A 16,941-nucleotide genomic window follows, 5' to 3' on the forward strand; every position below is an offset into this window, starting at 1 on the left:
GTCATTAAATGAAATGTCCCAGCTACTTCGCTGGTCGTTAAATGATTAAATGAAATGTCCCAGCTACTTCGCTGGTCGTTAAATGATTAAATGAAATGTCCCAGCTACTTCGTTGGTCATTAAATGATTAAATGAAATGTCCCATCTACTTCGCTGGTCGTTAAATGATTAAATGAAATGTCCCAGCTACTTCGCTGGTCGTTAAATGATTAAATGAAATGTCCCAGCTACTTCGCTGGTCGTTAAATAAAAGGTTCCAGCTACTTTGTTGGTCGTTAAATGAAAGGTCCCAGTTTTTTACTGGTCATTAAATGAAAGGTTCCAGCTACTTCGCTGGTCGTTAAATGAAAGGTTCCAGTTTTACTGGTCAGAATGTCCAAAATCATAAATTGCAACTAAGGGTCGCATCAAAATATATATTGAGTAAATCTTTCACATAGAATTCATGAAAAAATTGCCAATTTGCTAAAAGTATTTGTTGATTCCAATATTCTTACTGCACAAAAGAATCACCTCAGATTACCTCTAGTATTCTTTCCAAAAAGGTAAAAACTTTTTCGCAAAAAAGAGGTAAAATTCAAATCTTTTCCCTGTTGATCAACCAAAAGGATGAGAGAAATATCCTCGGTATGATTGGCGAAAGAAATATTCGATGACGTTGAAAAGCCAGAAGCGAATTGATATTGATCATGGCCATGGCGCATGTTTTAAAATGATTTTCTGGCAATTAGGCAGTGGAAATATCCTGAGCGATAAAAAGAATCCACTCATTCATGTCTCCTCATCCACTTAGAGCTGCAATCAAATATCTGCAAAAGGGATCTCTCAATTGTCGTCAAGATGAGGACGAATAGGCGAGCAAACCCCGGGGCCAAAGAAGATTTGGATCATCTACCGAGATGAAGGAGTTTGTGAAGGATCCTTCCAGGGAAAGTTCAGATCACTGTTGAGATGAAGACGAGTGTGATGGACCTACCGACAAACCCTAAATGATATTTGATTTCTGCTATCACCTAAAGACCTTTTGAGCCAATATCATATATAAATCCCTGAGAAAAAGAAGGATCAAAGCATCTCCGAGATGAAGGAGTTTGTGACGTACCCTTCCCTGAAAAAGAGAGAAAAGTCAGGACATCTCCAAAACGAAGGATGATGTAAAAAGCCCGAAAAGCCCAATGACTCAAAAAAGAGTGCAAGAAGATCATCACGGGAAAACACCTAGATATCAAACTGCCAAAATTGCCAGAAGTCAACTTTTCTTATGCAAAATTCTTTTATCAATATCTCTTCACTACTTGCTTTTATGAAATTAAGAATATTTCTTCTTTTCTCATATCAAGGAAATGGATAACTTCCTTGAAGAAAATCATCAGCGCTAAAATTTTGAATTTGACTCTTAAGACCGAGAAGTTAACCTCGTTGGAGGAAATACTCTAGGTAAAAGAGGGAATATCTTTGCACACATGTGCACATTTTCAAGCGTTGAAGTCAATTATAAAGTTATCTTATTGGCAAAATTTTCTAGATATTCTAAAGAATGAAATAAATATTCGATATCCATTTTGGTGCAACCTAGCGTTGTTTATATCTTCCAGAAGAGTTACCCCATTCAGTTAAAGTATCTCTCCTGTCCCATCACGGTTTCAAGAAATCTGTATGGTTGTTCCCACTCAGGTTAAGGGTCAAAACCTGTATTTTCTGCAAGAGGTCATTAAATTCAAAAGCTATTCAGTCTCAACAATAAGACGCCCAAGACCATTCCTTTTTCAAAGCTTCAGGGAATTTCATCTTCCTCCTTTCGCAAACCCCTTTTGGATTTGTTCGTCCAAACTCCGAAGCTCCCATCATGGTCTCTTCATTCGAGGATTCCATATGGTCGTCCCCTTCAGGTTAAGGGTTAAGCCTGAACCTCGCCCTTCGAGGTATCTTCCTTTTCAGGTTTTGGTTAAACCTGAATCTTGTTCCAACGAGTTTCCCTCGTTTCGACAAGGTGTTTTCCTCCAGTCCCATCATGGCTCTTCCCATCAAGGAATCCATGCTTTGTATATCCATCCAGAATAAAATCCCACTTGAGCTTCATCTCATGAGGCATTTTTTCAAAAATGTCCCATCAAGGTTATCATAATTTCCCTTCCTCATTCAGGTTATGTTGAGATATATTCGTCCCATCCAGGTTAAGGGCTAAACCTGAGTCACTCTGAAAAGCTGATTTTGTCTCACCCATGAGACTTGATCAAAATTCTTATCTTTCATTATTTCGGGATCTTCACCCAAAGTCCCATCACGATTTCCTCATCTCTATTATTCAGTCATATCATTTTCGAGGATTTCATCTTCCCAAAGCCATTCAGGATAAGGTATTAAGCCTGAAAAGCCATAATTCTTCCACACCCAGTTCAGATCTGCTGACTGGGGCATTTCTTTCAAAATTTGGAGTGTTATCTTTGCCACTAAGCTCGGCTTTCAACCTGCTTAGCAGCAAAGAGGGGCATCTGTGAACACCCCAAATTTTTCAAAATCTTTTAAATATTCCCTTTTTGCCCCTAAATTCATCTTTGAGCAAATAAAGCATTTTAAATCTAAATTCCAGTTCATTTCTCAAGCTTTATTGAAATTAAATTCATTTTACATGTTTAAATTGATTTTGGATCTGGATCCATTGTCCAGATTCAAATATAAGTCTCATTATCCAAATTTTAAAATAAAATTACAGAAAATACCAAAAATAGCTCGGACAATCCATCCGACATCCGTTTGGATCCATCACGTATATTTATCGATTCGAGTTTCAAAAACTCGAACATTTTCTCAAAACTCGGGACCAAACCCATTCTGCTAGAAAAATTTCCCCGAAATGGTCTGAAATTCTTAGAAAAATACTTTTTGTGAGTATTTCTCAGAAAAATACAAAAAAATTAGTGTTTAATCTTTGTTTTTGCGTAAAAAACTTAGTTTTTGTTCCAAAAATACAAAATGGAAAAGCGATACAAAAATCCAAGAAAATTAAGGAAAGCAAATGGTTTTAAAACTTGGAAAAATCGAAGTCTGCTGAAAACCTCTCTTAAAACCTCTTTTTGAAAAACCAAAAGCCACTTTTTAGAAAAAGCCTGCAAAGGGAACCTCTATTGGGAAATTTGAAAATCTTTCTTAACAACCATCTCTCGCGCATTCCTCCCTTTTACTCCTACCCTCCATCTTCAACAATTTCTCATTCGGACAGCCTTCCATCTTCAATAAACAGCCCAGCGACTCTCTTTAAAGGAGAGGCATCCCAGCCTCTGAAAGGAGGGGGGAAAGAAAAAAAGAAAAGAACGACATTCAATTTTCCATCGAGGTTTTCCTTTGAAAGATCCATCATTTCTTTGATCGAGTTTCCCTCTCCGCCCTTCTTCAAGGTTCCTGCAAAAACCAGTCCTTCGTAGAATCACGGTAAGCTCTTTTCCCTTTTGATTCTCTCTCTAGATCTAAGTGCTCTTGCCCATTTGCCCCTTTAAGCACCCTCGGTAGCATCTGATTTGCTTATAGCAAATCACCCTACCTGTGTGCAATATAAACTGGAACGATAGTGTTCCAACATCTTGATTTCATGTTTATCATTTCCCGTTTCCATCTTGATTATCATTGATTTTCGAATTCTCTGTTCTTATTTTGATCATCTGTTCATATTCCAATCTCATATCTCTTTTAGTTTTGATTTGCATTTTTATCTTTATTTTTCCTTTTCTATTTTTTATCTATGACGTTCCCTCTCATAAATGCATTCACATTTCATTTTCTTGAGCGTTTATATGCTTCAATCCATTACAAGTATTATCTCCCTTGGTAAGTTCTGTTTTGGCATACACGCTTGAGCCAATTGAAAGATCGTTGAACACTAGCATTTCATGATCCTTCATGTCCGTTGTAAAACACTGTGTTCAGTTGATCCCCATCACCCAGGTGTTTTGATCTATTCTATGAAGTGGGTATTGATGAGTTCTACACGATCAAGTCCACTCCATTGTTATTATTATTTTTTTTGGGTTCATGATGTTGGAGTCATAAATTCTGTTTCAATACTTTGGAAGCATGTTGGTATGTTGTTGAATCCAGGCAATGTTCTTACAAAGAGAAGGGAAGATAGTAAAAGAAAAAGCTAATTTGTTTTCTTCTAGTTGGTGATTAATTGATATTTTGATGGTTTGTTGCTTTTACTTTCCTTTTGAAAGATGTGGTTCTTTGGGAATCATCAGAGTTTGTTTATTAGAAGTGAAGGTGAGAATGATGGTCAAGAATGGGACTTTGCAGTGGTATGATGATACCTTTGGTTTCTGACTTGTGTAATCAAAGCAGAGCCCATGTAATGAGGGTTGCTAAAAAAAAAAAGGGTAAGAAATGATTGAAAAGTTGTATGCTCTTCTATTGATCTGTCATGTGGTGAGAAGTATTAAACATGAATCTTTGTATTTGATACTCTCTGCCAGGCTTTTGATGTGTAAGTTAAGTTTCCAATTCCTAATACAACGTTTGCTACACATTTCCTGATAGATTGGCTTTGTTCATCACAAAAGATGTGACCTGTGCATTACTTGAACTTCATTCTAGGCCCAACATCTGCAATGGTTTTCTTTTCATTGATTAAATGTATATACCTGTGCTCTGCAGCACAATATTTTGTTCTCTATGCACAACACTGTGCACAACATTTGTTGCACTTTTGCATCCATACCTAGCTGTGCCTGTACATTTCTTTTCTTTTACATAGCACCTATTCACTTTTACTGTTATTTGCCACTTGTTTTAGATAAAAATTGGAACAACAAGCCACCCACCATGTTGTCGTAACCTTCAGCATCCACTTACCTACTGTCAAAATTCTTCCACTGCTGCAAATTGCACTATTCACAATCCCCCTCACAGCACTTCAGGGCACCCTCTCAGTTACTTCACCAACTCCATCCCCATTGGCTGCTGTCATAAATGCAGTACACGTGCAGCCATCTCCTCACCATCACCAGCCCCTGTGGCTTTTCCTATGCACAACCAACATCATCTCCACTCTCAGCATATGTGATCTCCATTTCACAATTGTGCACATCCACATCCATTGCACCCACTATTACCCTACTGCTGCACCAACATCTCCTGCATATACATCATTCACTCCATCTTATTCATGGACAACAACATTTTCAACTCCACCTTCTCACAACATGTCACAACCAACCACCACCTGGATGGCCTGCATTAAAGTTTGAGGACGTTTCCTTGAGTGTCAAGCAGAAATTAAGAGTTTTGTTGAGCCAATCAAGCCTCTTTCTTCTAATAACGATGGGACATATGTCATTGGTGGAGGGTCTTCTGAAGCCATTTACCTATGGGAGGTCGCAAGTGGTAGACTTCTTAGAAAGTGGGCTGCTCATTATAAAGAAGTTACTTGCTTGATTTTTGCTGATGATGAATCATTTATTATTTCTGGTTCTGAAGATGGATCAGTGAAAGTTTGGTTCTTGTTTAGGATATTTGATGATAGTGGTCAGCTGCGACAGGATCACCCATATGAGCATAGGTTTCATGGACATTCTTTGCCAGTTACTGATGTAGTCTGTGGTTATGGTGGTTGTAATGCAATAGTTATGTCTTCTTCAGAAGATTGTACTTGCAAGGTCAGGTCTGGAGTTTGCCATTGGGGGTTCTATTGAAAACCATTTCTTTCCTTGCTAAAATAACAGCAGTTGCGCTGGATCCTGGGGAATATGTGTTTTATGCTGCTTGCAGTGATGCAAACATATATATTGCTGCACTTAAGTCTGGAAACAGCTCTGGTGGCTCTTATGGGAGGGATATCATTGGTGCATTATCCGATCACAGTGAAGCTGTCACATGCTTGGCATCGAGCACGGATGGAGTTACCTTAGTTTCTGGATCAAAGGATAGAACAATTCAAATTTGGCACCCCATAACTAGACAGGTTCTTCGCATTCTTAAAGGCTCTGTTAGCAACATCCTAGTAATCAAACAGCCAAGTGCATTGAGCAGTACTTTGGCTTCCAAGCGCAGAGCTTTGCCGCCACTATTGCAGAGATATGTAACTGCTGAGGTGGGATATCCTGATGGCAGCTATGAAACTGGTCCTGTGGTTTCACTACAGCATCAATATATTGAGTCATTAGATAGCCGACTCTTCACTACTCTTCATGTGCTAAAGAATCAAATTAAAGAATTTGAGAAACATGATTCGTTAGCCAAAGTTCAAAGAGATCTGGAAAAGCTAAAGTCAGACTATAGCAGATCCCGGCAAATGATCAAGAGTTGGAAAAACATGTATGAAGATTTGCACTGTTTCTGTATAGATGAGTTGATGGATGCTGATCAAGCGAGACACAATGACTACTGAAAGGTCTGTTCTGCAAAAGATGGACAGATCTTAAGCCATTTGTCATTCCACAATTTTGCTGGTAGTAACAGCCCCACTTCAACTTCCAGTTATCACCTGTTGCATCAACCTCTCATTACTCACCTTTCTAAAGCACAATCACCTTTAGCATCTGCCCTTTTCCCTATCTCTTGTGTATATCACCTTAGCCATACCTTTTTCATTCATCATCCTACAACAAATACCCTTCACCTAATCAGCACTATTCTTCACTGCATTCTACCAGGTCACTATGCCTTCTCCACAATATTGTTTGTTATACTTCCATTATACATATTGTCTACATAGCTTCTTTGTTTTCACTGTTATAAACTCATATCGTACACACTATGGCACCATCACATACTTCCCCATTGCACAGTATCTCTGTGGCCTCCACTTTCATCAGTGTCTACTACATCTTGTCATAACAGAACTTATAGTGGCACCTCACTGCACCTCACCTCCTGGCATCCACTTCACCTACACTCTATCTTTCACCCACAATCCTTATCCATAGTAGTTGGTCCCGTTCCACCATTCAATATAATGTTCCTGTGTATGTGCATCTTATCATACATATTTTCCAAATTCTCCCAGCATATCCTCACCAACTTAGGTACTTCCATTACAAGTTAGATGCAATCATGTGCATTTGCCTTTAGGTATATATATCTCACTTTTTTTTATTATTGCACATTCTCACATACACTTTTTATAGACCTTCTCATATATATGCCAAGCTTCATGTAAAGTTCTTCATTCCCTTATATACCTTCTGCATCTTGCTTTATGCTAACCTTGTTTTGCAGGGATATACGGAAAATGTTGATTCCCTCTCTTAGATTAAGACTTTATTTTAATAATTGTAATAGTTAGACCTTAAATGAGAATTTACATTTCCTGCTCTAGATAGAATGAATGAGCATTGTAAATATCGTGAATTGCTTGTTTTCATGCATTTTTGTCTTTATTTCTCAAAATCTCACAATGGTGAAACACGAATAGCACGTGCACCATTTCGTAAGAGGTAAATTAATCTTAAGTTGATGATTTACATCAACGGCCATAGTCGGGATGTAAACAAGACTTAGGATTTCTATCTTTTACGAAATAACACCAGATCCACACTGGATCTGTTTTCAAAATTCATCATATTTTCCTTAAATATTTTCTTCTTTTATTAGAATTTAACTTAAAATTAACTTAGAATATATACCAATGGCCATAGTCAGGGTATATTGAGAGTTAATGTCATTTTAAATTCTATAAAAGCACCAAATGTGTTTCATTCTTCATCTGAATTTGAATATAGATTATTATATAATACATTCAATGACCATAGTCAAGGATGTATTATATTTTCAATCTTATTTCAATTCATGTAAAGAATGAAACATGATTTTCAAAATCCAATTTCAAATTCCTTAAATTCATTCATCACTTAGGATAGAACTGCATCATATTTTCAAAATTCATTTTTCAAAACTCCAAGTGATGTAAATATCTTCCTCAATCTATCTTCAATTCTTATAAAATCCAATTCATTCTTTCATTTTCAAATTCAATTTCATTTTTAATCTCAAAGTTCAATTTAACTTTGAGATTTCGAAGTCATTTTTATATTCAAATTCAAATCAGATTTCAAAGTTCAATTTGACTTTGAAATTCCAAATTCATTTTATATTCAAAACTCTCATCAAACTCAAAGTTTAATTTTAACTTTGAGACTCTTGATTCATCTTCTAAATTCCAAATTCAAAAATTCAAGGTTTAATTTGACTTTGAAATTCGTCTGTATATTCAAATTCTAAATTTCATTTTTTAAGTTCAATTTAAACTTGGAAGTTCTTGATTCATCTTCTGAATTTAACTCCAAATCCATTTTAGGATCCAAAATCCAACACTCATATTGGATCTCAGACTTCAGATCCAATTCCTCTTTAGGATCCAAACTCCAATTCCACTTTTGGATCTCAGACTTCAGATCCAATTTCCTTATAGGATCCAGAACCAATTTCACTTTGGATCTTAGACTTCAGATCCAATTTTCCATTTCAGGATCCAGAATCCAATGCCACTTTGGATCTCAGATTCCAGATCCAAAATCCCTTTAGGATCCAGAACCCAGTTCTACCTTGGATCTCAGACCTCAGATCCAAATTCCCTTTAGGATCTAGAATTCAATTCCATCCTGGATCTCAAATTTTACATCCAAATTCTATTTCAAATCCCAGATCCAGTTCCATCTCAGATATCAGATCAAGATTCCCTTTCAAATCTAAATTCATCTTCTATTTTCAAAAAGCCAATATTATTTCTCAAGTCTGAATTCAAAATTCAAATTCCTACATTGAATTCAAAATCGACCCTTGAAAATCGATTCTAAATTCAAAAGGTCCATTATGACTTTGAAAGTCTCAATTCTAAATTCCTCTTTCCACAGATTTATCCCTCCTAAATCCAAGTCCAAAATTCAAAGTCCATTTCAGACTTTAAGATTTCCTTTCTTTTTCCTTTTATCTCACCTTCAAATCATTCTTTTCCAAAAAAATCAAAGATTTATTTTCCCAACTCCGATTTACTTCAAAGACTTAGAACTTCTCTGATCTATCTCAAAATTCTAAGTTAGATTCAAACATTTCTTCACTCCCTTATCAAGTTCATCTCAGAATACTTGGAAATTTCTAAAACATTCTTTTCAAAAAAGCATACATCCTTGCATTGCACAAGTATGATTCTTTGTGCATTTAGAGTTAGAATAAATTCTTAGATTATATTTAGGCAAAGCAAAAGGCATAGATTCGATCCTTGGTTCGATTACCCCTGGTAAAGGCGCCAGGAACGGTCGAACCTTGTACCGACGAGCGAATCCCGTCTCCCCATTTTCCCGCAAATTTTCAAAACGGAGGCGAGTTATTTGCTAAATATTTTCAAATCAAGGTCAAGTGAGACCGCGCAAAATAGTTCCTCTTCTTTCTTTCTTTCTTTCTTTTCTCTTCTCTCTTTCTTTTCTGTCTTTTATTTCTCCTCCCTTCAAAAGGGAGGAGAATAGAGGTTAGAAAAGGGAAAGAGAAGGAAGAGAGAGAAACCACCAAGAGAGGAAAATTTTTGCGATGATCACAGGTTTACTCGGTTGACTCAACTAGATTGATCTTGACTTAACTAGATTCGGGTTGGCTTGGGTGAGCTCGGTTTGGGTTAGGCTAGGTTTTGACTGAGCTAAAATCGGGTTGAGTTGACTCAACTAAGGTTGGTTTTGACTCGGTTAGGTCTTGATTAGGTTAGGTAGACTCGGTTGACCTAAACTTAGGTTAGGTTTGACTTGACTAGGCTTAACCTAGGGTTGGACTAAGACTCGACTAGGGTTAGGTCTTGGTCTATGACTTGACCTAGAGTTGACTCGACCTAGGTTTGGTCTATGATTTGACTTAGGCTAGGCTCGGTTTTGACTAGACTCAGGTGGGTTTAGACTAGGGTTTGACTCACTTAATTAGGTTGACTAAATTAGTAACCTATTAATTATCCTAAAATTAATTCAAAGCTAACGATTTTAATGTAGAAGGTTGGATAAATAAGGTAATAATTATCAATGCTCAAACTTTGAAATGATTTGGATTCTCAAAAATCGCCCCACTTAATGAGAGAGTTACACTCCTTAATTGTCTTTAAAGCTCACTTTGGAAAAACGAAAAGTCCAATCTAGAAACCCACGATTTTTGCTTTTCAAGATGGAATTAAATTGCTTTTATTTCTTTATGGAAATCGTGGAGCCTAGATTGGAGGTTTAATTAAATTTCAAAAACACTTTCCAAAGCCAATGAGTAACTCCTTTCTTTAATGCACATTCAAAATTTAATGCTCCTTTGAATGCTTCACACGATTTTTGAAGAAACTACTCTTTCCAAAAACTTTTCAAATTCAATTACCTTAATTACCTTCCTTGTCAAAAATTGCCAACCCTAATGGTGCTACTTTCTAAGCTAATGCAATTAAAACTACCTAGGGAATAAAAGGACTTAAATAGAAATACGATTTTCTAGGATTAAATGCTACCCTAATTCCCAAAACTTACTTAATTGACCCCTAAAAATGGCTAAGGCAATAAACCCTAATACATTGAACCTAGACACCTTCCTAACCTACCTAATTGCAATTAATAATTACCAAAAACAGCCGTGGAGCTCAAGGGGAGCTCTAATGGCTGCCACACGCAGCCTAGAGCTCGAATTGAGCTCTAATGGCTGCTGCCCCTCCTTGGGGAAGAAGAAGACTAAAAAAAAAATCGATTTCCACTAAAAATAAAAATGTCGCTAACTAAGAAAAACAAATGCAAAGATCAAACAAGACTCAAACAAATCTAAATCAAAACTTGATTAGAAATAACTAATTTAAACTAATGACAGCATAAACAAGATGTATAACATGCTAGAAATCCTAAAAACACCGAAAACATCAAATTCTATAAACGACTATTCTAAGGAATAAAGCATGGCACATTAAAAATGCTAAATCTATTTCTAATATACTATCTAAATTCAATAAACATGAAATAATAATTTATATGATTGAAAAACTAAATTAAACATAAACATGCATCTAGCTGAATAACCACTACAATCAAGAACACCAAAACACTCGATTTTTGTATTTTTCTCAAATAGACACAAAACACAAAAACACAAAATGCTAAAAACGATTATTTAGAACACTCCTAAAATACTAAACTCGACCAAAACACACTTTGCAACACTGTAAAATCACCAAAAAGATGCAGACATGCAGCATGAAGTAGAAGATTACACACACATCACGAACTTCATAAACACAAGGATCGGCTAGAAGTAGTCTAGCCGATATTTAATTTTTTATTGATTAAAACAATACTCAATCACAACCAATGACTAAACGACTTCAACATGAACTTTTTTTGACAGTTTTTTTCTGCAAAACAACTCACTGCAACACGCTGGACAAAAAAGAAAAATCGGCTAGAATGGATCTAGCCGATTTATGGGTTTTTAATGAAAAACGCCTTTGTTCCAGACCCACGTCCACAATAAATCAAAATTAATTGTTTAAAACAAATTTTGAATTGGATTTTCTGTAGAATAGAACCACAAACACAATGGAAACCCTTGAAAAGTTGGCTAGATAAAGATCTAGCCGATTTTCATAAGTTGGGTAAAAAATCTAAAAAACGAGATGCAAACACCTCAACCAATCAAGCAAACCTAATCTAACGTGCTGGTCTATGCACGAGATCTATGCCAAGATTGAAAACAAGAAGAAAAACAAGAAACACACAGAAAAATAATAAAATAAAACCAACCACACAATTCGGTTTTAGCTAGAAGAGAAGGAAGAAGAAGACCTACCTCTTGGAAGATCCGATGACCGGGGGGAGATGAAGAAGAGCGGACCGTGGCTTGATCTTGACGTCCCAAACGGTTCGAGAATGCTGGACTTCACCAAAAACAGCACCTTTGCAGCTGCTACACGTTGGAGATCCACCGAAGATGGAGTATGCGCCGATTCTCGATCGGAGGGTGTAGAAAACCGGATGGAGGTAGGGCCGGCTCACCTTGTTGGTGTGTTTCGCACTCCCACACAAGGTTAGTAGTCTCCACCTCTGCTACACCTGCAAAAACACAGAAAAATGGTGAAAACACAACAAGGAAAAAGAAAGAAATGCAAGGAAATAATAAGAGAGATCGAAATATGCTTGTAACCCAAGCATAAACCGGTCTTCAATGGCCAAAACGTGGGAGAATGGAGGGGAAGGAGGTGCTGGAGCTAGAGGCACTGCAGAGGGCATCAATCCAAGCCAAAGACGCCTAGGGTTCCTCTAAAAAATCTATTTATACTTTTTTGGAATTTCAGAAACAGGGTTAAAAAAAACTATTTTGCTAGGCGCCACTTTCTGGGGGGTTTTCTGCAAAACTTTTTGAAATGGATATGGATATGCATGTGGGTTGGATTTTAGACTTTCTAAAGGTTGATCCAAGGTCCAAACAGCCTAATTGGGTCGGATATGGATCCAATCCACCTCGAAATTCGTGCCCAAACACTGAAATAGCCATAACTCTCTCATTTTAACTCCGATTTTTCTGAAATTCGAACCATAACCCCTTACTATCAAAATACATCTAAACATGGGATTAAAACCTTAAACTTGTTACAAAATGCATGAAAAACTTGTTAACATGATGTGCATTTCATGCATCATCAAATACCCCCATGCTTGAATGTTGGTTAGTCCCTTAACAAACCCTAATTATGCTATGCAACAGAGACAAGAGATGCTAAATATGAATGCAACAACACTAACTCACTTTCGTAGGAATCACGGTTGCATTTAGCGTATGCAACAAGCCCTTTAAACCCCTGGCTTACACCAGTGGACGAGTAAGGTCTCGTGAGGGTTTGCAGAGATGCTACCCACAAACATCAATGAACTGCAAGGATGATTTTTTCAAAAAATATGAGGCTCTTAAGAATGCAGTTGGAACAAATATTTCATGTAATTGACATTCTCAAAACAAGTTTAAAAATCTCATGCCACCACAGTAAAAATTCTTTTTCCTTCACTTTTCTAATATTGTAGCTAGTTTATGATTTTTCTCAGAAAGTCAAGTATTCTCATGTTTTACTCATTTATTCTCACTTGTATATTTTCTGCACAGTAATACACATATATGCCTAAGCAATAAAAATTTTCTCATTCAGCACATTATCTTTTTTTTCTTTTCTTTCATTTTTTTTTTCACCCTTTTTCAAATTTGTTCTCTTGAGCATTCTTCTCACATGAGCACTATTTCGAATAGTCAGTTTTCGTGACCCGTGTAACGAGCGTTGGGTCAGTGACTCCCAAGCCGGCCGGCCTTAGGGCACTAGATACGGAGTATCCCTCGGACTTAATTGCTCGAGTCACTAGACCTTCTATTCTAATAGTTTACGTATAGTCTTCCTCTCGTCATGTGCAATGTCTCTATCTCTTAGGCTTTCTATGCAGTCCATGTAACAAGCTTTCGAACCGGTGACTCCCAAACCAGCTGGCTTTGGGGCACCAGGTGTAAAACACCCTTCAGATTCTACTTACTCGAACTACAAAGGCCACAGATATCAACTAGATAAGAGGGTGATTTCCTTCGTTATCCTTTTCGTTAAGAGACTCAAACACTTCATCTCGTGTCTGAGTTCTACTACTAGGATTCACGAAGACATCAACAACTAAACGTAGCTCTATTCTTTTTAAACTCATTTTTCAAAAACATCTTTCCATTGCTTATTTCTTTCACAAAACACACTGTGCATACTTATACTAAAGTGATTCAAAATTTTCTAACAATCAAATACTATATTTTCTTTGAATTTTCTCATAAATAACTACTCTATTTGACTCAATTCAGGGAAAAAAAAAATCATGGGGCTTAAAAATTTATAAACTGTTAGATTATGCCAAAAACAATCATAAATGCTACAACTTGTTCTCAAATGCCTCCTTTAATTACCAGTCATGAAAAAAAAATTGAAATTTTTGTGTGCATGCATCTAAACCACCCCCCCATGCTTGAATGACACTGTCCCTAGTGGCATACAAAACATATATAATACTACAATGCACATGCACACTAAAAGATAATAAGAATATGGGAGAAAGGATAGATACAACCTGATCTGCTCTAAGCTTCTGAAGTTGAATTTCATCTGATCTTTGAATTCTTTGAAAGCTCTTCTCTGTACCTGGTAACTTGATATACTAAGTGTTAGATTCATCCTGCATACATCAAAACAAATGTTAGCACATATGAAATGAAATACTGAATAAAGAAAAATACTGAAATGAAAAATAAACTAGTGTACATATGATACATCCCTCTGGTTGAATCCTCATGCCTTCGTGAGATGCACTATCTCACACTCACCATCCTGCAAGGAATCTGAAATAAAGGGCTTCAGTCTTTGCCCATTCACTTTGAATGTACCTTGGGTCATAGGATCGAATACTGTCACTGCTCCATGAGGAAATACTTCTTTCACAATGTAAGGATTTGTCCATCTCGATCTCAACTTCCCTGGGAATAAATGCAAACGAGAATTGTATAGCCACACTTTCTGATCTGGCTCAAACACTTTCCTGACAATATGCTTATCATGAAATGCTTTCGTGCGAGCTTTGTATAATTTGGCATTCTCATACGCATCATTCCTGAGTTCCTCTAATTCTGAGAGCTGGAGTGCTCTCTCTTTGCCAGCCTGGGTGAGGTCAAAATTCAATTTCTTGATAGCCCAATACGCTCTATGCTCTAGCTCGACAGGCAGATGGCATGCTTTCCCGAATACAAGGCGATACGGGGACATGCCAATGGGAGTCTTAAATGCAGTTCTATATGCCCAAAGTGCATCATCTAAGCGCTGGGACCAATCCTTGCGGTCCGGGAGAACTGTTTTTTCTAAAATTTGCTTAATCTCCCTATTGGACACTTCAACCTGTCCACTAGTCTGCGGATGATACGACGTGGTGAATCTATGATTAACAGAATATCTTCTCAGCAGAGAAGCTATCTGTACATTCCTAAAATGCTTGCCACCATCGCTAATCATCGCACGTGGCACACCAAAACGACTGAAAATGTTGTGCTTAATGAACTTAAGAACTACTCTATGATCGTTGGTCTTAGTTGCCACAGCCTCGACCCATTTGGACACATAATCAACCGCCACAAGAATGTATAAATTTCCGAATGAAGGCGAAAATGGTCCCATGAAATCAATGCCCCAAACATCAAAAATCTCGACTATCAAAATCGAAAGCAAGGGCATCATGTCCCTCTTGGACATGTTCCCAATTTGCTGACATCGAATGCAACGCCTACAGAACTCATGAGCATCCCTGTGGAGTGTGGGCCAATAAAATCCTGACTGCAAAACCTTTGCAGCCGTCTTCCTACTACTAAAATGTCCTCCACAGGCTAACGAATGGGAAAAACTAAGAATTGACTAATACTCCTCTTCCAGAACACATCTTCTAATGATCTGATCTGCACAGTATTTGAACAACTCTGGTTCATCCCAATAATAGTGTCTCACCTGAGATAGGAATCTCTCCCGCTCATTCTTGTTCCAATGCTCAGGTATCTGCCTCGAAACCAGATAGTTCATAATATCTGCAAACCAGGGTAACTGCGATGTACTGACTAACATGATCTGCTCGTCGGGGAAATAATCACTGATCGGCCTCTGATCCTGCGTGGTCTCCACGATCAGTCTGGAAAGAGGGTCTGCTACTACATTTTCGCTTCCCTTCTTATCTCGAATCTCGAGATCAAACTCTTGTAGTAGTAGAACCCAACGAATCAATCTCGGTTTGGTGTCTTTCTTATTCAACAGATATTTCAATGCAGCATGGTCAGAATAGACAACCACCTTCGAACCGAGTAAATAGGACCTAAACTTATCCAATGCGAAAACTACCGCAAGTAGTTCCTTCTCTGTCGTAGTATAATTCATCTGAGCATCAGATAGAGTTCTACTCGCATAGTAGATCACATAGGGCTTCCTATCAATGTGTTGTCCTAAAATAGCCCCCATAGCATAATCAGATGCATCGCACATAATCTCAAATGGGAGAGTCCAATCCGGAGGTCTCAAAATGGGTGCAGTAATCAAGGCCTCTTTGAGAATCTCAAAGGCCTTCATACAATCCTCGCTAAACACAAAGGGCTGGTCTTTCTCCAATAAAGTGCAAAGCGGTCGAGAGATTTTGCTGAAATATTTTATGAACCGCCTATAAAATCCCGCATGCCCTAAAAATGACCTAATCTGCCTCACAGAGGTGGGTGGAGTCAAACGAGAAATGGATTCCACCTTCGCTCTGTCAACCTCAATGCCTGGCTTGGACACAATGTGTCCAAGCACAATCCCCTCCTGGACCATAAAATGGCTCTTTTCCCAACTCAGGACAAGATTTGTCTCCGCACACCTACTTAGTACTCGAGTAAGTTTTTGGAGGCAATCTTCAAAAGAAGAGCCATAAACTGAAAAGTCGTCCATAAAAACTTCCATCACATCATCTATCATGTCCGAGAAGATAGCAAGCATGCACCTCTGAAAAGTGGCCGGGGCATTACAGAGCCCAAACGGCATACGTCTAAACGCGAAGGTGCCATAAGGACATGTAAACGTAGTCTTCTCCTGGTCGTCAGGATGGACAGCTACCTGATTGTATCCTGAATATCCATCTAGAAAACAGTAGTAACTCTGTCCTGCGAGCCTTTCTAAGATCTGATCAATGAATGGCAATGGGAAATGATCTTTCCTAGTTGCCACATTCAGCTTCCGATAATCAATACAGACTCGCCATCCTGTGGTGGTCCTCATCGGAATTCTCTCACCCTTCTCGTTCTCAACCACAGTGAGTCTGACTTCTTTGGCACAACCTGAATCGGACTGACCCACTGGCTATCAGAAATAGGGTAAATGATTCCGGCATCCAACCATTTCACCACCTCGTTCTTCACCACTTCCTTCATATTGGGATTTAG

General features: G+C 37.8%; 1 protein-coding gene across 1 annotated transcript; it reads left to right on the forward strand.

The window, feature by feature from the left end:
• Positions 1-4,208: 4,208 nt before the first annotated feature.
• LOC149849165 (protein ROOT INITIATION DEFECTIVE 3-like) lies at positions 4,209-6,376 on the forward strand. The gene is made up of 3 exons (XM_090007469.1): positions 4,209-4,289; positions 4,464-4,474; positions 5,614-6,376. The coding sequence occupies exons 1-3, from the start codon at positions 4,209-4,211 to the stop codon at positions 6,374-6,376; spliced, it is 855 nt and encodes a 284-aa protein (XP_089863595.1).
• The last annotated feature ends 10,565 nt before the right edge of the window (positions 6,377-16,941 follow it).

The sequence above is a fragment of the Nuphar pumila genome, chromosome 1, assembly GCF_984573655.1.
Source record: "Nuphar pumila chromosome 1, dmNupPumi1.hap1.1, whole genome shotgun sequence".
NCBI classification, from domain to species: Eukaryota; Viridiplantae; Streptophyta; class Magnoliopsida; order Nymphaeales; family Nymphaeaceae; genus Nuphar; species Nuphar pumila.